This window comes from Chelon labrosus (genome assembly GCF_963514085.1).
Source record: "Chelon labrosus genome assembly, chromosome: 6".
In the NCBI taxonomy this organism is placed as follows: Eukaryota; Metazoa; Chordata; class Actinopteri; order Mugiliformes; family Mugilidae; genus Chelon; species Chelon labrosus.
In genome coordinates, this window is record NC_140342.1 from 2,193,434 (window position 1) to 2,216,412 (window position 22,979).

At 39.8% G+C, this 22,979-nt stretch overlaps 1 protein-coding gene across 1 annotated transcript in view; it reads left to right on the forward strand.

Annotated features, from left to right (window-relative positions):
• Positions 1–22,979, forward strand: part of cdh6 (cadherin 6) — a 69,407-nt gene that overhangs the window by 22,089 nt on the left and 24,339 nt on the right. Inside the window, exons 2-5 of the mRNA XM_084547389.1 lie at positions 2,385–2,728; positions 16,473–16,767; positions 16,869–16,988; positions 19,512–19,685. Coding sequence (XP_084403515.1) covers positions 2,510–2,728; positions 16,473–16,767; positions 16,869–16,988; positions 19,512–19,685 — 808 coding nt within the window. The 5' untranslated portion in view covers positions 2,385–2,509. The remainder of the gene's footprint in view (positions 1–2,384; positions 2,729–16,472; positions 16,768–16,868; positions 16,989–19,511; positions 19,686–22,979) is intronic.

Below are 22,979 nucleotides of genomic sequence, written 5' to 3' on the forward strand. Positions count from 1 at the left end.
TTGAACTTGAACTCTCACTCTATTTTTGATTATGAAAAATAAATGTGACACAGATCTGGTGTGTTGCCATGCCACAATGAAATTGGATTTTTTTTTAATGAAAAGTAGCTAAGATAAAATTATTTTTTGCTTTTTGCTTATTGCAGCAAGGCACTGACAGAGCTCTGTGTGGGAAGATAAAAGTGTATTTCCTTTCAGTGTTGTAATTGCTGTGTAAGCTTTCCATCCAGATCTTTCAACATGTATGGATTTATTGATCCAGGGCAGTTCTTGAGTTTACAGAGGCAGTTTTTGGGACAGCTTTTACAGACACTACAACCCCTCAGTCAGTGGTCAATCAGATTTTTGAGGAAACCGTTCACTCCACATGTACAAGACCATTCTGTTTTAGTGACTAGACAACCTTTGCTAAAGCTGAGTTTATCTCCTCTGCTTACAAGTAATATATATTAGTTCATTTTCAGTCTGCTACTGGTCTGGCATGTCCATCAAAATTTAAAACCCAGTGTGACCCTTGAGCCAAAAAATAAATAAATAAATAAAAAATTGCCCAATCCCTCTGTAGAGGATCTGGAGGGGGTCTGGAGCCAATCCTAGCTGTCACTGGTAGAGAGGAGTGAGACACCCCAGCACCAACTAGCAACCTGCTAGTTTATCACAGGGCTACCACAAACAGAAAGAAAAAACAACCATTCACACTCACATTTCGAATTACCAGCTAACCTAAACCTATGTATTTGGACTGTGGAAGGAAGCTAGGGCACCCGGAGAGAACCTAAGCAGGCTCAGGGGGAACATGCAGACTCCAGCAGGTTCGATTGAAGAAGCTTCTCGCTGTGAGGTGTCAGTACTAACCACTACACCACTGAGACTTTGATTTTTAATTTAACGATAGCATAGTCTACACTTAGACCGCCACACACTGTTTATCTCACAGGTGAAGTGAATAACATTCATAACATTGTGCATGCAAAGGTCTGAGATTTATTAAACAGGATGTTGTAGTCCGCATTTTAAAAATGAGCTGGAGGGTTATGGGGGAGTGCAGAGGCAGTGATAATTGATGGCTACAATAAAGTCCTTTCACATTTAACACAGCCATTTAAGACAGAGCATTTCAAGCCATTAATTAGTATGTAAATGACCAATTAGTGGAGTTTTAAAGACAAGGGTATTAAAAAGTGGAGATGGAGGTGAAGGACAACAGAAGCTAAAAAACTGAGCTTTAGTTCCAGAGACGGAAGATACTGGTGGTGCAGGAAGGACCTATTCAGTATTACCTCCATCACTACATATATCATCAGTGAAGTCACATTCATTCATGAATAATCCACTCCTTTCACTGTATAAACACACGTCCTGATAAAAAAGGGCCTTTTCAAGTCTTAGCCTTCAGTATTCAGAGATAGTGAAGATTACATGCCACTTATCTTTCATATTTCTCAACCCTGTTTTCTCAGTATTTTCAGTAATGCACTCTGCTGTTATTACAGACTCTCTGTGGCATTTTCAGTGGATTTCTGCCTTTGTTGTGTTAATGTGAAATGATAGGTCTGACTCTGTTGCTTTTGTTAAACATCTTTTTTTCCCGTGCGTTAGTAATGACTGTATGGCTGGGTGATGGGAGCAGTGAATGCATTTATGTTCCATCCTCTTTATTTCTGGCAGAAATAAATCTTTGCTCGCGGAGAGACGACTGTAGTAAAAGGGAACATTTAATGTGTCGAGGAAAAGGAATAAAATATGTGAAATTGTGGGGTTAGTTCGTGAGCACTCTTTCAGTGCAGTGAGTGCATCATCTTACTTGAGTTCTCATTTTTACTGGAAGAACTTTGGCACTTTGATGTACTGTAACTCTGGAAAAAATTCAAATTATACAGTATTTGATTTGCCTCTGAGGTAATAAGCAATCACTACTGTCTCTGGAAGGCTTTTATTTTGAAATATTTGAAGGTTGAAGTGTTTGGCTCACAGTAGGAGCAAACAAATAGAAGCCAGAGTTAATCAACGAATTAAGTGTGCAAAGGGTATAAAGTGCAAAAGACAGATCATCCTAAAGTGTATTACACATGAGTCACCAAAGGGTTAGTAAATCCACTAACACACCATTAAGACCACTGTAGTGCAGCTGTGTACAATTTTAAGAAGTTGTCTATAGTCTTGTATAGTTTGTTTCTGTTATGTTCCAGTTTACCACCACTTGGTTTGCATACATATATTTCCAAATCCATAAGATCACATTTCTACAAACCCATATCAAGAAGTTCAGGTGCCCAGAAATCCATAAACTTCCTTCACAATTCATTCTTATTAAACATGAACTTGGGTGTTCCACTGTTCAGCCCTGTCATAGCATCATCTCCTTTTCTCTGCTTCTTTTACAGCTCCTTCCAGCTGTCAGTCAAAACCTGAAGGACTATGACTGATAGGCCCATCTCCCACTTCAAAGTGACCCAGCTGGGAAGATAGAACACTTGTGAACTGTACGTGCTTCATCTCCCTCACAAAAATGAGGACTATCTTACTGGCCGTTGTATGGCTCTGTTTTGCCCAGTCCCTGGATGCGGTGTCATTGAATGGATGGAGGACAGACTCAGTAGACGGAGAGGGAATAGAATCCACGGTCAGAGGAGAGAAGCTGCTTAAAAGAGTGAGACGAGGCTGGATGTGGAACCAGTTTTTCCTGCAGGAGGAATACACAGGCAGCGACTACCAGTACATTGGCAAGGTAAGAGCTCAAGTTTTAATTACATTCAGGGATGAGGTAGTCCCAAAAGACATCACATAAAATTGCCTTGATTAGTTGGAAAGACACTCACCGGTCATGTTTGTCTTTCTTATCTAAATTGCTAGCTTTATTGATTAGAATTTATGCAAAGATTATTCACTCTTTAACCTGCTGACCAGGTGTGTTGAAGTGAGTCTGCTCAATTTTGGCTCTTAATACATATCTATACACAGTAGAAATAATGCAAGAATTATTTGACTTAGAACTTATGTAACTTTTGAATGAATAGCACAATCCTTGTGTTGGAGATGATAAGCTATGGTAAATGATCTGCCTCTTTCCTGCCTACTCAAAGCGCTTTACAGTCACATGACACATCTACCCACTCGTTCTCACAAAGCACACCCACCGGTGCCAAGCACTGGGAGCAACTTAGGGTTTAGTGTCTTGCTCAGGGACACTTCAGCACGTGGTCCATGTAGCAGGGATCGAATGACAGCCTGCTCTACCTACTGGGCCACAGCTGAATAATTGAATAAGCAATTTAAAACACCACTGCTGAGTTCAGTAAACTCTCAACTTTCTCACATATAAACTCTTAGCTGGTAGCTTGTGTACCCAGTGTTGTGTTAGCTAATGGGAGCAATCTTCAGATAGATATTGCTGTGTAACTGATATTGCTAGTTTGTTTTTGACTCCTTCCTGCTGGGACATTATGATTTACCTCTAGCATGATTATTATCCTACAACTATCACTTGTTTCTACACTGGCAGTTGGAGCTTATTTTTAGTGGGTGAACAGCAGTAAATAAATGTTGCTTGGAACTAAGCTCTTTATGAGCTGTTGTGTTTTAAGGACAACTCACTAATTTAGCTGAGTCTCAATGCCTTCACCAGTCGCTTCCAGCATCAAGTTGCTGTTCATCTGACGTTAGCGAGTCTCTAGCAAATACCTATATTCAAAACATAACAAGGTAAAAGTTAACATAATCTGATAAACTCAAAATAAAAAGTAACAGGCTTCACATTAATAGCCAACACTGACGCTGCTCTGGCCACTTAAAACCATCTTCGCCCATAACTCTACCAGCAGCAGATGGTTATAGCCATAGCCAATCCATGCTTATTTCATCACAACTAAAATGGAATTTTTGTGTGTAGCCGTGCTCTCTGTCTGTTCAAGTTCATTTGTGAGAGAAAAATGGAGACTTCCTTTAATGGATGATTACATGTGAAAGGTATCTTTGACCTGTAGAAGAGCTTCTAAAATCAGCTCTGATGAGAATGTTAATTTTTATGACCCAGTCGGCCTACTCTGTAAATTAACCATGGTGCACATGGATATAGACTAAGTGTATGCCCTTGGATTTCAGCTGCACTGCACCAAAAAGGTAAAGACTCTAAGTGGTGACCACAGTGGTGCATTTAGCAACCTAATGAAAAAAGTCTTTATGTACTACTTTAAAGATTGTGTCTCTTCCAGTGTTGTTGCTGTTATCGTAAGGCATTTTCTACATAGACCAGTAATTGAATCTAATTACATAAAACCTACTATACGCATGGGTGCTTTACCTTTGGCAGTGCAGAGTGCACTGAACACACAATACAGTGGACATATACCGTAGTTTATCCTAAATGTGATTCAGTTGTGTAGTTGCTGTGGAGCAGTGAAAGTACACCTGCTAGTTGTTTCCTCAAATGGTCACCATGAAAGGCTCTCACAAAGAAAAAAAAAAATGGAATCTCTAAAATTGTTACAGTGTGATATTTTTTGCTCTTTCAAACTGTAAACATTGTGCTGGCACATTCAGGACAGAGAGACCGAGGCTGACAGGAGAAAAAATGGCAGGAGAGGCACAAAAACAAAATGTGCAGAATGTGACAGAAAGTGTAGTGAATATATCAGGAAGGTGTAGAGTTTGCTCACTCCACATGCTGAGAGACATCTGTGCGTATGCAGTGACTCATGCGGTGCTAATATCAGAACCGTCCTGTTTATATCTGGTGCCTCGGCGCTCTCTCCCTCTCTCTCTCTCCCTCTCTCTCCCTCTCTCTCTCTCCCTCTTTCTCCCTCTCTCTCTCTCTCTCTCTCTCTCTCTCTGATAATATTCTGATATGGTGTGCAGCACATCAGCGTGAAGTGTTGCACATATATAGGACGATATTTAAGTATTATTTCTCCCATAATGATCCAGATAACTTTGTCTCTGTCTGAGTATGTGAAACATGTGTAATGTCCGAGCAAGGCTGACTGCATGAGATCTTAAAAGGCTAAAAAAGACCTACGAACACCTGTCTGTTTAGGAAGGATCGTGTCTAAAGCAACATGGCTGCAATGTTTTATAAAGATGGCAGTCACAGAGGCACGGACTCAAAGACAGATTGTGCAGTGGTTAGGAGGTGTTGTAAGATCTATACTGTCAGTGACAAATGCTATTGTTTACACAGCTCTGTACTGATAATCAGACAAGAAGTGTTTCTAATTTATGAGGATTATATGTGGAAGTTGGTGTTAGAGCGCAGACAGTGTGATGAGCAGGTCAGAGAAGGAAGCCGTTGCTCGCAAAATGCAACAAAATGGCGAGATTAAACTTTACCAAAGAACTTAAAAAGAAATCTGATGAATGTTTAGATGGGCTCCAGCATAATTGGTCTGGGCCCGTCCAGGAGTCAGGACCACCACAGTCACTGCACAGTGTGGACTGTGGAAAATGGTGGGACTTTGCTGATATGGGACTGTGTGTGTGTGTGTGTGTGTGGGAAAAAGCTGTAGGGGAGATGACATTTAAAGAAAGTTTGGAACCAAATATAAAAAGAAAAGGACATCTTGCGCTAGGGTCCTTTTTTAGTTTAGTTTGTCATTACATTCAGTTCAGTTCTCTCCAAAATATAAATGCATGCATATTATAAGAAATAAGCTGTGATGGTAAGCTTACACTTCCAAGTTTCCAAACTAAGACTTCAAATTCCCACGGATAAAAGGTCAACTCACACACAAGCATTCGGTTTTGTTTTTACTTTACCCCTTGTAGTCCCAATGAAGGGCCTCCTATACCTGGCCTTAGCTTTAAAGGCTCATTTAAAGTACTGCAGGACTAGACGTCATAACCTACGCATATAGCCAACGCCGGTGCAAGCCTTTTATACTCGTGTGCTCATCGAGTCATACAAGTGTTTGTATCTCCAAACCTCCTCAGTTAACCTTTCCTTCATGTGTTCCATCTGCATTGATCCAAAACAAGCAATTCAAAAATTACGGAGAAGCAGCCGGAAATACTAAAGCAGAAATATGCTAGTACAAAGCCAATCAATCACAGCTCTTGCAGTCTAGTTCCATTTCTGACGAGGTGCACGTCATTCTACGGCGTTAGGGTCTGCATATGTCTGGGCTGTGGCTGTAGCTGTGGCGTCAAATAGACGCAGAAGCCTAAACCGCCTTTAACTGTGACCATCCTGCTTTGAATGCCTATCTTACAATCTATCTACACTATGTGTCTCAACTGATGTGCTATATATAAGCAATTTCCTATCACGTAGTTTTGCAGTTGTGTTCTTTTTTTGGTTGTGTAAAAAAGCTACGTAAAACACTAGAGCAATCAGAAAAATTCAGTGCTGCATGACCGAGTCCTGAACCTTCAGAAAGCTCTAGCTTCAAATCAGGGTAAAATAATCCTGCCCCAAGAACTTAGTCTAGACCCTGGTTCCTCCCATGGAAACACAGTTAGCTTTTCATGTGTCACCTCTCTGTATCTGTACTTTTCACAGGACATAGGTCTGTTAGATGTTAGTTGTGCCTTAAACTGTCATTTCACTGACAGCCTCCTTTTTGTTTTTTATTTATTCCGCTTATTGGCAGTTATAAATAAAGCAGGGCTACATCAATGTACACAAGAGAATACAATGAAGTGAAATAGAAAAAAAAAACAGTCATGTTTCTCAAAGCCAAGAAAGGTTTCATCCATTCATTCATAATAAAGTCCTTCAGTGAAGCTGCACATAAAACATGCCGTTTGCAGACATATTATGACACTTCTAATAAAGTGTATTAAGCTCACTTACCTTGTGCAGAGTTAGTAGGGCTATAAAGTGACTGCTGTGTTAAATATCTAGTGGAGATTCTCATTTCCACTTGTAAGCCTATTAGTGAAGTTAGCACATAGTGCAGCGTGATGATAGTTAGAGTTCTGCTGTTTGATCAGTAGCCAGATGCCAGGAGGTATTGTGCTACTCTGTATGAAGCCTGCTGTCTGACAGCAGAAAAACAAAGTAGCTCTGGAACAAACAAGAGTTTGCCTTGATTGAGGTAAACTCACACAGAGAGAAGCAAGGCAGAGTCAGCACACTTTTCCTCCCGGCTGGAGTGTTGCGTTCATTGCAGGGGGTCTGCTGGGTGCTTCAGATATGGTTTAGTGACAGCAGTATGGTTTACAGACTGATTAGCAGGGAAGGGCATATGTGTTGCAGAGGCGGCAATATGGTTAGACAAACATTCATACATGATTTACTCCTGATACCACGGAGTGCAGACATTTAATATTCAGTTACACAGCTACACAGTAGAATTACCGCTCGAGTTGCGCTGCTTGACATCCTTTTCCATGTAACAGTAAAAAAATGTATAACTAAAAGCACAAGGCTGAGTTCATAATACACTGATCCTGCTCCATGTCTGGGAGCAAAACCCAGTATTTCGATTATTTGGAAAAGGAAGACAAATAAATAAATAAATTAATTAACACCTGTAGACTTGATGGTGCATTTATATGGAGGACAACCCTTGCCTTTTACAACTTGGTTCCTATTTTCATCACTTGGTCCACTCTGTTAGGTAATAACTATATTGGTTGATTGCCAGTTGGCATTCAGATCTTGAACATAGAAAGACGTCAGACTGGCTGACAGATTGGAAGCCGTTTCTCAGCTCTGGAAGTCTGGCATCCTGTTGCAATATTGTCCTGCTCTGCTTAAGGTTAGTTTGTACTCCCCCAACCAGTCTCTGTGGGGCCTACATTGTTGGGGGCTACACTGGTGAAAGCATGCATACTGGCTGGTGTCTTGGCATTGTTCTGCAATTATGCAACTAAACCACAAGGCAGTGATTGGTCAGCTGTATTAAGTGGCTGAGTGGCTCTTGCTGGAGTAGAAGTAAATAAATGTTTATCGACGCTTTCACTGAAATCACTGCAACATAGAGAAGACATTTGAGTAGATGGTGCGTAGGAGGTGGAACAGACTAGAACTTTCTGTGCTAGTCTGGCAGCTGAACAAGGAAATGCATTTTGAACCAATCACAGCCATTGTGGTCTGCATGTAACATTTCCGGGGAGGTGCACGTCAGGTTATGGGTCGGCGTAGGAGTCTGGAGTACGGTGTAGAAGTGACGCGTGACTATAAACTAAGCTTTACTGTCTAGTTGAGTTCTTCTGTGGGATGAGGGACTTTCAGTTCATTCAGTTTTAGAAGAAGAAGTGTGTTTAGAAGTGGTCATCTGACTGACCATGTTTCTTGACAGTGTGGATCCAGATTTAAGCAGTTTATTTGTTGATTGTGGCGTTATCTTAACCAGCTAATGGTATTTCCAAGAGTGCCGTCAAAGAAACTCACAGTGAAATTAATCTAAGTCAACCTTTCCGTAGGCCATGAAGACCTAGACATTTGGCTGAAAAAGACATGGAGGAGATGTTGTATTTGTAGATACAGCAATGACGCTGCATTGTATTCATTAAAAGTTAGAAATAGCAGAAACCAGAAATAGTTCTGTGGTACCTAATGATACCGCTGTCAGCATGAAGGATGTACTGAAAACCCATAAGAGACAGCAGTGTGGTGGAGATATGGTTGCAGAGACAGTGATCTGGAACACATAAGGACTCCATGAAGCATACTCTGCTCTGGAAATGTGCTGTAGTGAAACGTCCGCAGGCTTCGTCAACTTTTGTTAGGTGAAAGCATGGAGGTGTTACAGCCCTGCAGACTGACAGATCAAATCAGACTGAACACTGCTGGAGAGAAAAGGAAGCGAGGATCAAAAGGAGCGAGGGAGGGAGAAAGAGAGCAAGGGAGAAGTGAGAAGATACACGGGAAAGAAGAAAGGAATGCAGGATTGGAGGAATGGTTGGCTTCTGTGGTGGGAAGAATGTGCACAGAAAAGCTGTTGTTCACAGAAACAGGAGGACAGGTAGAACAAAAACAAAACAAAAGCAAAAAAAATAAAAACAACAGAACAAAAAGTCAGCTGTGGGAAGACAACGAGGTGCGGGGGAGCAGAAAGCGAATGTATACAAGCAGGCAGTGAGGGAAAGGTGAAACACTGCAGGTCACTTCAAGGCAGAAAAGTAAAGATGTAAGGGGAGTTTCATTCACAAAATTGGGAAGTGTTCCCTCACTGCTGGACACAAGGGGTTGAAGCAGAAGATTTGAAATCTAATGCAGTAAACAGCATAATGAATTTCATTTATTAAATGAAAATTTAATAAATGAAATAGGCCAGGCATAATGTGTTGAATAGCTTGTTCACACACATGCCGCATATTTATTCCATATATGATGTGATAAATCAAGAGCCACTGGTCAACCTTTGGAGTTAGGTTTAGCCATATTCATTAGTGCACAGCATTACCTATTATGTATCATATGTTTAATGTTTAATGTTTAACCATTAAATGAGATACTGGAAAAGTGCTGCTAAATAAATGTGCATTGTGTTTGTTGTCACTTATAAAGTGAAGATAGAAGGGAAAAAGTATTGCACAATTAAATTCAGTTCTCAGTTTCCAAGTTCAGTGTAGTGGAATAAATGCTTTGTCAAAGTGCAATGCAGTTTGTTCTCCTGTTCTAAACTTAGGGCCTGACAATTGAATTAAAGGATTCTCTTTTTTGGTGAGTTCTAACAAACATCTTAAATATGAAAATATGAAACTCTCTTAAAAACAGTTCCATGATTTTAAACCTTGTTTTATTTATTTTACCTAACTCCTCACTAACAGTTTTTTCCTTTTTTTACTTGTCCTTGGATTTGAAGCTGTCTACTACATACTTCAAAAATTCACATGAAAACTTAAAGGGGACATATTATGCTAATTCTGCTTTTCATTTCAAAAACAATGTGTCTAAATGAGCCATTCAGTTTGGCTGCCCCTTTGGAAGTCATAAGGGGACAAACGTTGCTCTGAGCTGTTTTCAGTTTTGGAAAGCAGAGAAATCTAAAGTTGGTGTCTGCAAACTGTACATTATCCATCGTAGCACCAACTAGCTCTAAAAAAGTTATACCAAATTGTCAGCTAAGCATTCAAAAACAGCTGGCCTCATTCTGAGTGTCGCTGTTCCTCTGCAGAAGTCTCTGCTTGTTCTGGGTCCAATTGTCGTTCAGCTGTACTCCTATAGAAACTGAGAAGTGTGACTCTGTGTGACATTCATTTGAAATGACACCACATTTGCTGGACAGAGAGACAAGTCACACCTGTACCGCTGCAGACAGTATGATTAAAATCAAGTCCCCATCAACATTAACCAGGTTTTTCTGTATCATTTGAACACTGCCCTGAATATGATTAAAACTAGGATTCCGGTGTCCATGTAAAGATGCTCAATGCCAGTGCATTTTAAACTGTACATATCAAGTGCTTTAAATAGTACAAATGAAATTTCCTAACTTCCATTTTATTGTGTTGGAATTGTGTTGGAATTTGTTGTTTCTGATGGAGATAAATCAAAGTATAAGCAAATAACCACATGGCTGGATACTGGAATGGTAAAGCAATATATGGGTACACCATGCTTAAGCACAGAACTCGAAAACTATGATATTAAGATTATGGAACAAATATCTTCTACTACTGCTTTGATAGCATCGTTTTGAATTAATTTGTGAAATTGTAGTTTGGGATCAGCATCCAGCATTAACTGCTTCCATAATGATTTTCTTGTTCATACAGCACAGTTACCTGAAAACTGCTGCAGTGCATAATTCAAAAGACTTTGCATGTGACTTTAAACAAGACACAAGGTAAATATAGTTGTGAACTTCATTCTGCTATGCAAGAAGTTGAGTGAACATACTTGGGGGAGGGGGAAGTGGGGCATTTATACTCAGGCAAGTACAACAGGCAACCATGCCTAGTGTGAGTATGACCCCATAGACTGTATAGAGATGGACGATGGAATGGCCCCTGAAAAGTGAAGCCAAAGTAAGCAAGTGGAGCTTCCCCTTGTGGCTGGCTGCAGTACAGGTCATAAACACCACCTGCCTGCATGTTAGTGGATGGGATTTGAGCCAAACTAAAACACTAAAATACACGTCAAATAAAAAAAAAAAATAAAATAAATCAAGGATGGTTTAGTTTTAGTTATTTAGTTATTTGACGCTATAGAAACAGGATGTGACATCATGATGACTACAAGTTGCCATGCCAACCACTCCGTGAGAGTTGGGGGAAATAATAATAATAATAATAATGAGTACAGTGTATAATCCAACATTTCCATGTTACTGTTTGAGATAGAGAAGAGCGCAGTATTAATTACACAAAAACACAAGTGAGTGTGGTGAAAGTATGGGCGGGTCATCGATAACATGGCTCACTGTAGCTCCACTCTTGGACTGTACTGCACAGAGTCTGGCTCCAAACTTGTAAGATGGTGCCACCCTTGTCCCAGGGAAAACAGCGTCAGTTTGGCCAATGCAAGGGAGTAGGGATGCGTTGTTCATATTTATAGTATATTTACAGTATGACCTTACCACAGTACTTAGAACTAGAGTAGTTGGAAGAAATCACACCTAAAAACACCATGTTCTTCACATTCGGTAGACTTCAATTACAGTAAAAGAATAACCCTTGCCTTGGTGCTTTTAAGTTTGTAAAGAAGTCTGTCAGTTTTATATTCTCATAAAATTTCCATGCAACCTTGTATTTGTTTGACTCTGTCACTGTATCTGCTCACCAATCCTTTCAACAATTCCTTTGGCTTGCACTCAGGAATTTTCAGGGTGGATGGGGAAAAAAAAAGCGATGACGTGAGATGGAAAAAAAATTTTTTTTTGAAGACAAAGAAATATAGAACAACAGCATCCGGTGCTGTGTGGCCTCACTGAAAATTGTTCCTATTCATAAAACAGAACTTGGCTGTTGAAGTGTGACCCATCCCTCCACTTTGATGATTTGCAATGTTGCATTGTGTATCTGTGTGCGTGCGTTTGTGCATGTGTGTGTGTGTGCGTGTGGTTAAGTGGGGTTATCAGCGTGAGCCAGCAAGACCCTAAGGAAAAAAAATAGCTTTCTGCTCTCTTTGAAAAGTAGTGCAACTGTGGAAGAGTCTAATTATCCCCTCAGTCTCATCAGAGTTGAACAAAATTCTGTTTCGAGTTGTTTGGCTCTTCCTCGATTCATCCATCACCACCACAGGAGCATGTCCAGCCTACCCACAGACTAAAGTTTTATTAAAATCATTATTCTCCATGAGAGGAATCATTTGGATTCAGTTTTGTGCGGCATTCTAGTATTTGTTTCTTACATACAGTTATTGCAGTCCATTGACACAGGTTTGTAATACTGGAACAGAATGCATTTTAGCCATTGCTCCTGTAATTTCTGTTATTTGTCAGCCATCCATTTTAATTTTAAGAGAAACTACACCAGTTTTACCCATCATAGTCAGTCATTAGAGTTCATCTTGGTTTCAGAGCCTACGCGTTTGTAGAATATCTAAAATATACAAAAGAGAGAATAAGCACAAACAGTGGACCTCATTTTGAAATACACACCTCATTTACCACACAGGGATGGTCAAAAAATAATTGTAGAGAAACAGTCAGGCGTAGCCTACTCCCATCTGGCGAGCCAGCAAGCTGGAAGCGCACGTTGTTCATGTTAGTAGCATGTACCATGATGTTACAGTCTCTCAATGTGCAGGTTGTTGGAATATTTGGGTCCAAATATCAGCTCCCCAACAATCTCACTGCACGCCAGTGAACATCATCTGATGCTTAGGCACCAGATGTGAGCTGCAGCTCTCAAAAGATGCTTGACTGCCTCTCTGACAAGGAAAAAAAAAAATACTGCATTGCGACTGTATTTAACCCCTAGACCAAATCCATTTGGTGCTTGGTCTGAGAAAAATCACTATTATATTTGCATCATGTAATTGAACTAGTACAGAATCAGTGTTTTTTGGAGCTTGGTCTATAAATAATGTCAAGATAGCTCAGCCTCTGCTGCTCTGTGCATTCTTCAGTATAGACAAACATAGCATTGTGTTAAAAGACAGTCTGATGACAAGTTAGTGAAATTATGTAACTGCAGTGGTAATACACAACCACGTGTGTAGAAATGATGAGACTCATCATTTCTCATAAATGCTACTGCTTATCACAACAGTAGCACACGTGGGGGACCATACTATAAAGACAACACTAACTGATAGCATGCCTCTACCATTAAATACTTTTATTTGATTACATAGTAGTATTTTGATTCACCACAATTACATTGAATGATCTAAAATGCCTCAGATTGATATAGATTTTTTAATCTCTTTTGTGTTTTTGTTAGTGGTTATTGATCTCTGACACAGTGTGTGTAATTGTAGCAACTAAGTGAGTCATCTGGTTGGGATCTCTATTTTTGTCATCGCTTTTCTGTCGCAGACGTTGTAGTTTCAGCTCAGGCAGATGATGCTGTCGTAGTCATGTCAAAAAAGGTCTCATGGACACTATGTCTTTTTCAGAACAAATATGGATAGCTGTTCATAACTAAAAAACTGCGAAATATAGCAAGACCTGATGACGTTCTGCAGCGTTGTGGAGACCTTTTGTGCACAAGTTACACAAGAGTGTTATGTTCCCTTTAAATGTTAACTTAAACACAAATCCTGTAACATCTCATTGGAATTTTATTTCCATTGTCTTGGCTTGTGCAGCAGTCATGAGTATAAATTCACAAGATATACATAATTCATGCATGTAAATATAGTCCGTAGTAAGTAATTGTGTGTGTTATTTTTATCAGTGTCATGCCAATTGTCATTCAATATCGACAGTGAAGTAGTAGTGTATTTCCTGGAGAAAAAAAAAAAATAGACCCGGTATACCAGAGTTCAGCCACATGTGAGACAGAGGAGACATACATTGTCTCTGACAGCTGTGGTGGAGTCAGAACACACAGCTGGATCATATGTACATTGGCTCTCAGATATTCAATGGGTTTCTGCTTTTGTTTGTTATGTATCTGTTAGGCACTTGGGCACTGAATTCAATATGAACCTAATCAGAGTAACAGGGATGCAGGCTACCAAGACTACAACCAGTAAAATCTATGCAAAGACAGGTGAGGTATATTTGGAGCAGGCAAGCCTGGGGAGAACTGATTTCAGCTAAATTTCATGGTGTGAAATACCATGAATAGCTAAAGCAGACCTTGGTCTTAGGCTCTTTTTTTACTGTAGAGGAACAGGAACTTCTGTGCAGACAGAGATATTAACTTGAAAGGAAAATCCTCTTATTGACAGCCCAGCAAAACTCTGACAGGCCAAGTCTGCAGATAACTTTTTCCTTTTTTTTCAAGAGCAGGACAAAGAGAGCGTGAGTCAGCACTCTTGTTTCCCATCAAGGCTAATTGGTTTGGGTGAGGAACTGAATTCTGAAGGCCAGAAAGCTCAGCAGCTGGCCCAGTGTTTGAGTTATTGGTTATGATAACAGCCCATGGTGTCAGGGCAGTGCCGAGTTAACTTATTTCTGTTTTAAACACAGTGAACTTTTTTTCTAAATTCCACACAACAGACTGCAGTCATTGTATGAATGAAACATATGTCTGCATCAGTGAATAATATTACTTCATGGCCATGTCCACCAATTCCACACCCTACAGAATGTCTGTCAGGGATTTTCAGTGAAATTACCCTAGCCCCATAAACTGTTTTAGTTTTAATTCTTTGAAGATTTGCCTGGTAGTTGTGTTTGGTTGAACCAACAAGTATTGCTAGAGTGGAGCAGTTGTCAGAGAATTAACTACACACATTATTATTGTCACATTACAGTATCTAAAATAAAAAAAAGGATAAGTCTTCTTATGGGATGGTCTTCAGCTTTTTTGATTTATTTATTTTTTTTCTGTTTTGAGCTCTGATTTTGTATTATCACTTCAGTTTTCACACTAGCATCCAAAAACGTTGTGAGGTTTTAACAGTTTACTAACCTGAGAAAGACACTCTTCTGGATTTCAAAATTCTCCAGAATGTTTTGGTCCCAGCCAGGCCTACACTGGCATACCTGCAACACAAGTAAAACCTCCAGTAAGTCCACCTGTGTTTCATTTGAACATGGTAGATCTAACAAATGTTAGACCTTACATAAGTCTATACATAGCCAGTGTACATAGTTGGTTCACACCTTCCACAGGTAGTGGAAAAAGCACCAGCTGTAATGACTCTATCTCACACACACACACAAACACTCATAAGCAAAGGCTTCATCCCAACACCTGGCCTCAAGGAGTTAAGCACGGATGAAGGGATGAAAGGTGAACAACGAGCCACTTGAGGTCGAGAGATACAGACAAAGACAAGAGGTGAGGGAGAAAAAGCTGGGTTATTGCTGCAGGTATGAGAGCAAAAGCAGCAGAACCCACAGCAGATCCGATAGATGTTTACTCCTTCAGGCGCAGCTCAAACGCTGGCTTTTTGCTGCTCTGCCTTCGCCTTCAGACGAGCTTTCTGCCTTAAGAAGATTCTTGTTTTGTTTCTCAATCTGTAGCTGACTCCTGGTCTTTCTCTTGCTGTTTCTGCCTTTGTTCTTCCTTGCTCCTGTCTTACATAAATCTATCACCATCCCCCACTGTCCTGTCCATCTTCTTCTCCGTCCTTCAATGTAAGCCCTTTATACTGTAAAGACAGGAAGGAAGAGTGAGATTATACTGGTGGGTTTACATTTTTTTAACTTGAAAACTGAACAGACTAACACACCCAAAATGTAACCAGATGTAGCCCAATATGTGTTTATATCACACTGGAAACTTAATATGCTCAAGGGACTGTACATGAGCTGGCTCATTACTTAGAATAATTTAAGAAATCCACTCAAAGTCATAAATGAAGTGAGGTGTATTAGAATAACAATAGAAATAATAGAAATAATTACAGTTTGCTGCTCCTTCTTACACATTTAACATGTGTTCCAGACTGCACAACAAGATACTTAATTAGTCATTGCTTTCCAAACTGACTGATGAGCAAGAGGACATGGCTATTAAGATTCTATTATGTTGCTGTTAAAAAAAATCCCAGGCAAAGTATACAAAGAAATAATATGTGTTCATTCCTGACATCCTTACACTGTCTCTGACTCACATGCCATAGATCCAGCTGAAGATACAAATCTTTTTCCATTTTTTAAAGAGTCATTAATTGTTCCTCAACCTGTAGGAAATGGAGTATTTTCTAGGGTCTGTTTTCACAGTAATTCGTTGCACTGTTGAGTATATGGGGCCGCAGGATGGTGTATGTGGGATTGAGTCAAAATAAACTGTGGCGTGTGTTAGTCAAGGAGTATGACATCCATTGCACCCACATGTATATCACCAGATTCACAGTGAATATTTGGTAATGCAAGAAAAAGGGAACAAATGGAACGAGATTACTAGTTTGTGAGTTTATAAGTGAAGGTACTACATTTTCTAAAAGTCTGATACAGTACTGAAGTTTGTTATGTAGCTGTTAAATGTTCAGGATGTTAAATATGTGTCTCCATCTGCAGCTCCAGTCGGACCAGGACCATGGCAATGGCTTAGTCAAGTACGTTCTCTCAGGCGAGGGGGCTGGCACCATCTTTGTCATTGATGAGAACAATGGCGACCTGCATGCCACTCGCCGCCTGGATCGTGAGGAGAAGTCCTTCTACATCCTCAGAGCCACAGTTGTCAACAAACGGACGGGTCAAAAACTGGAGCCAGAGACTGAGTTCACCGTCAAACTCCATGACATCAACGACAATGAGCCCCACTTCAGCAAAGAAGTTTACACTGGTACTGTGCCTGAGAGGTCTGATATTGGTAAGCACGATTCTCACTGCACTCTGTCATTCCCAGTATAATGTTTTCTACATTGTTTTCGTTTGAGATTTGTCATGTGTATGTTAATGTGACTCTTTCAGGTACATCAGTCATCCAGGTCACAGCTACAGATGCTGATGACAGTATGTATGGGAGCAGTGCCAAATTGGTCTACAGCATCAGCCAGGGACACCCATACTTCTCCGTGGACCCAAACACAGGTATATCTGACAGTACTTCAAAATGATGCATATTAACATAAAAGGAATAAAGTCACGCAGCTGTCCTTTAAAAGCGTGGCATCCAGTCACAGCACGTCAGGGCTTTTACTGCCTTGTCATTAATTGAGAGCCATGACTCAGTATGTACACTTTCAAATCTGCTTAGTATTACAGGTACAAAACTCACCTATGCTACAAGTACTTGCTGGCTGCAAGCATCTCCTATAAATTTGCATGCTTCTTTAGTCTCATTACTTCCCTGAAACGTGTGAATCAAACTGCAGAAAGCATAGTGCAGCTTAAAAAGGTTCTGGGATCTATCCCAACATAGGATTTTTGACTAGTACAGCATTTCTGAGACATATACCACCACCCACCAAAAGGTTTGTAACTATCATGTTGCGTCGTACAGAGCAATTGGATGCTGACCTCAAGTCAACACTCTCTGTAGGTACTTCATAGGAAAAGCGCCACAGGAAGAGCTTCACCACCGAAACACTTAAGTAGCCGAGGTAGCTACTTTTGAAAAAGTTGCAGTTACTTTAAGCTAGTTCTTTGTGCAAGGCAAGGCTAAACGGACAGGATGCACAGGATGTACAGCAATTAAATGAATAGCCATCTATCCATCTGACTCTGGAAAATACAGAAAGTTATTCCAAAGTGTCTCTCTGTTGACTGCTGCGCTGCTCTGCTTGAGTAACAAAGCAGAGAGACTGTTAGCACGCGTTCTGTGTTTAAACTCTAATTTACAAATTAGTTTCACTCTTCCATGTTGATTTTACTATTTTCAATTCATTAGATCCTCTAGGTAGGACATTTTTATATGCGTAATTCAGGTAAGCAGTGTGGATCAGCAGATATGCAAGAGTTTGGAGGATTGTATTCTTTGTTGCAGCTTAATATCTCAATTTGAGCCAAAATGTAAAGCAAATACATACTTAGTCTACCTTCATCTTGCACTTTTGTGTGACTATTGCAGTGAATAAAGAAAAAGAAAATGGTATTATCTTCTCCCATTATATTTGCCGCAATAAAAACCCAGCTCAGCCCTTCCTTGATCTTATGTACTTTCTCTGTAAATAAAAAGTCAGTCATCCATTTAGATAATCAGGGCAATAATCTCCCTCCCTCTGCTCGTCTGTTTGTTTCTAACAAATAGAGGACTCCAGGCCATGGTCAGATTACTGCTGGCTGTGGATTTTGCAACAATGATAGACTGTTGCTGTTTTTGGAGACAACAAAAGAAAATGTGAAGTGTGAAGACAACAAGCTGTTGCTGAAGCGCCTCTAGAATGCAGTACTTGAAGGAGTATTTTAACAATTTTGGACAACTGCCACGTGTTTAGGAGTTGAAGTTGCAATCCTCAAGATTTCAGTGGTTGATTTGGCGTTGTTACCTCAGTAACTGCAAATTCACATTAAAGTAAAAGAACTGCACATTCCATCTTGGTTGGTACATTAATCACTATGCTGATGTTTCAGAGACTCACTGTGACTTTCTAATAAATCTGGTTGATGCGCTCTCTTGGTACTTTGCCAAGAGAATCCTGCTATTTATCTCATTTCAGCATGAGAGTAATTAGGTACTCTTCAAGTCTGAAAATTTACAAACACAAGTACACTAATTTGTTTTTCTGTTCAAGCCACCGCCAATGGATAGTTGTGCTCTGCCATCACAGTTCAGTAGTTGTGCCAGCTGAACACAGTTGAAATCTAGTTATGGTTTTCCTGTTAAATTGTTGTTGTGTGAGGCAGCAGCAGTAGGAATTTTGGAATCTTGCTTCATCTATATGAGAAGAACAATAATGGTGACGCTGGTATCAATGTGATTAAATAAAGAGAATATTTAATATTAACCTAGCGTGGAAATGGCAGGCTCTGCTAACATAGCACAACTTTTCAATTGGGGGAAATTACCCAAATGCAACAAAAAGCAACCCAAAGTCACACAAAAACCCAATTACAATAATATTTAAAGAACTTTCTGACATTTCAGTCTGTTGTTTTTTACCAACAACCTCTAAACACCCTCATGTCCTTTTTATGTGTCTTTATATGTGGTTTAAATAAAAGTGTGTTAAGCAGTCAGCAACAAAGCCAGGTTAATAGTTTCCCCATTGTGCCTGTCTTTATGCAAAGCTAAGCTGAACATGTTCTGACTCCAGCTGTGTGCTGAATCTACAGATATAAGATTCAATCTTTATTTCAAAGAATGTCTGTGACTATTTGCACAAATATGATTCTTAAATGCAGACACAAGTTGAAAAGATTTAAGGTGGATATGCCGGATCAAATGACTTCAAACGACACTGTAGATGTGTCTGAATTCATGTAGGGAACAAGAATAACAAGCTGGAAAAAAAGCTGACTGGAAAAAAAGCAAAATATCATTGTAACAGATGGTACAAAATAGACAAAAGCAACAAAACAGCAAGGATGGCTGATGATTAACCCAAGGCGATGTGAATAGATAGAATTGTGGGAAGAACTGAAAAAGATAAGCATATGTCATTTTCTTTCCAGGTGTGATCCGGACGGCCCTGGGTCCTGGTGACATGGACCGGGAGCAGAGGGAGCACTACCAAGTGGTGATCGAAGCCAAAGATATGGCTGGACAAAGAGGAGGGCTCACTGGCACCACTGTGGTTAACATCTCCCTCACTGATGTCAACGACAACCCTCCCCGCTTCACTCAGAGTAAGGCAACGACAAAGAGGGAGGACAGATTGCATGCAAATGATGAAACACTGAGTCACACACATGCATTAATTATAGAGTTCGGAAGCATAAAACCCACTATTCAAAATTCCTCTCAAGCATCATTGAGGTGTTACATTTAAATGGAAGGCTCTCAAGAAAACATTAGATATTTTTTTTATTTATTTATTTTTTTACTTTTTAATGATTAAAAAAATATGATGTTATACAGCGTCACAGTGTTTAATCTCTAACAGAAATCTAGCTACTGCTGCTTGTACGCATACAGTATAGTCTACATGTAACTTAGAAACTTGTTTAATCCTTATAAATATAAGTGGAGCAGTCATTGCTAAGATAGCGTTGCTTTCAAAAAGCAAGCTGTTGCCTCCACCTCAATCCTGTGTTGACAGTGGTCATGATGGGACGTGAAAGTGGCTAAGGGCCTGCTCAGACCTTGCACTGAGAGCCGATCAGGGTGATCCGATCACCTAAAAGACAGATGTGAATGCTCCTGGAATGCATTGCGATCGTGAAAGATCCGATATCTGACCACATGTGGAGGAGTCTTATGTACACAAGGACAAGTGGTACAGTCTTTTTACTGGTGTCTAATTTTCCTTAATTATGTAATATGTCAGTAACAGTGAAATAAGATGAAAGATGTTTGAAGGCTGAAGGTACATAAGGGTTATTTGGTCTGAAAAGTCACAGATTACGGCTGCTTGTTAAGGTGATTCAAATGATGGACCGCAGTATGCCAATCACTAAGCAACATTTCAGTTTGAATTGCTGTTTCTGCTCACAGTTCTTGCTCACAAAATTGTTATGGCTTAGTGCTCAACTGACAAGCCAGAGGCCAAAAGCTGCTGCTGCTGCTGCTGCTGCTGCTGCTGAACTACGCACATAGCAGCACACGTAATGAAGTTTCTAACTAACTATATAACTCATCCTGTCCATCACAGCAGGAGCATAGTTCACCCCCAGCATGTGGACCCATTCAAAGTCCAGCCTTTTCTGCTGTAGCTATGAAATACTACTTATCTGGAAAATGATTTCACCAGCTGTATGGGTCATTCTAGGCGAATTAATCCTGCTAAAATGAATTCTTCTCAAAGGTTTTCTCAATTAATTCAGCTTAATTAATCCGTAATCACTGTAAACATGTGGGCTTTGTACCAAGAAGTACAATCTCTCTCAAGGCCTCTCTCAATTCAACAACAGCACAGTCCATTTATAATACCTTCTCTGAATCAGGACTTAAATTATAGTTTGCACAGCCGCGGCTTAACGCTGCTGCTAATGGGTAGTCATTATTTAATCTTTAGGTCACTGTTCACAATTATCAGAATCAGTTAGTCTCCAAAACGTCAGAAAATAGTCAGAAATGCCTGTCACAGCTGTTTTAAAGTCCAAAAAACATTTCGTACAAAAGAACCAAACTGTCATATTTGACGAGAATGAACTAGCAATTTGATTAATAAACCAAATTTAAAACAAGTTAGAACTTAACTATTTTGACAGCTTTGAAATTGACAGGTGTTTTTTCATGTATTAGAAAAAAACATGCAGTAGTATAGCCAAACAAAAAAGTTGGTAATTCGAGAAGTGAGCCAGCATGACGACCTCCACCACTGATGGTCACACTCTGAAAGGGGCTCTCCAGCATCTAGTATTTCATTTCCATGAAGTTGGAAAGGTAAATTGAAAAGAAAGGTCAAACCCAAAGGCAACAGACACTGTGATATGGTATCTGGACTTTAAATCACCAGTTTGGGTCAAGCTCCTAAAGCACTGTCTCCTACATTTCTCAGAATGCAGCTTGATAGCATCTTTTATTACTCTGTCTAGTAAACGCCCACTATGATCAAATTCTGAGCAGAGTTGACCTTGATGATATTTATTCATTATTCAACAGTTTTCTGAGCAGCACTGCTCATGATTAGTAAGCTTGATGTGTAAAATCCTGGAGAGTTCCTTTTATATATAAATGAATCCATCTCCCCCTCACCTGTGTGGGGATAGGCCTTTTCTATGGAGTCTGGCAAGAGCATAAGGAGAGGAATAAACAAATCATTTGAATTCTAAGTCTGGCACTGATTCCCAGAGCAACAGACCCAGAGTGGTTGGTGCTAACACACAGATATATTTTATGATCCAGAATAGTTAATTAATTAAAATTGGTTCCATGTGAAGGCAGATTAGCCTGTCCAATTTTGCCCTCTAATGTTCATAATTGGAACTTAATCTATAGGCTTTTCTAAATGTGGGGTTAATCAGTGAACCTAGCCTATGGCCAATTTCAGTGCTGTAATGTAAGCTTGTTAGATTAGCCACAGCTAATCCAATAATACAGATATAATGCTGCACAGGCCAGAGTGCTGGCAATGGAGCAAAACGCTAACAGAACCAGAAATGTCAGGTAGCCACGCTGCACATCGTATTACACCAGCCAACAATGTTTTCACCCGAACAGTCTTTAAAGGAGCATTTCAAATGATTCAGCAAAGCAGCATTTGCTTCCAATTACTCTAACATGGATTTCCTTTTTAAAGCTTTTAAGTATAAATGTTCAACACTCAAGATCAACACAAACAACTACCCCAAGGCTTAAGACCCTTTGGGGCTCCAAAGTGTAGATGTGTGGAAATTAGGATGTGTAACCATAAGTGACAGGGTCTTAAAGTTGCCTCTGCATTATTAACCAGTCTCTCTTTCATTACTTCCGTTGGTGAAATTTTTGCCTGTTTCGTATTTCAAAAATACATTATGTATTTTTATTATAGTATTCCCGGAAGCAGTACCAATTGCTTTCGACTCTCCGTCTGATGGGTACTTGAAGGCAACAGCATAAAATACACAATGCAAAAAGACTGAAAGAGAATCAAAGGCTTCAGATTTAAATTTTGCCTTGGGGCCCTGATATGAGTGTTGTTCCATTGTTGCAACAGAAACGTTAGAGACAGGATTGTTGATTGCGTTCATAGCGTGAGTTTGGTTAGGTGTTCTGGAACTTGCATTTATATCACATACACTTCAGTGTGACCAAATTGTCTTCTAGTATTTCAGTGTCCACTTTACTGGAACACGTGTGATTCTTCATGTATCGTACATTATGCCAGCCAACTCAACTGTAATATGAACAACTATCATTACCCCAATACTATGGTTTATCCTTATGACAGTGACTTTAGAAGCAATCTACAATTGCTACATTGATTGATTGGAGGATTGTAACAGCTTTACATCTGTTGTCACTAGCTTTTGTAACAAAGCAATAATCTCCATTTAGTA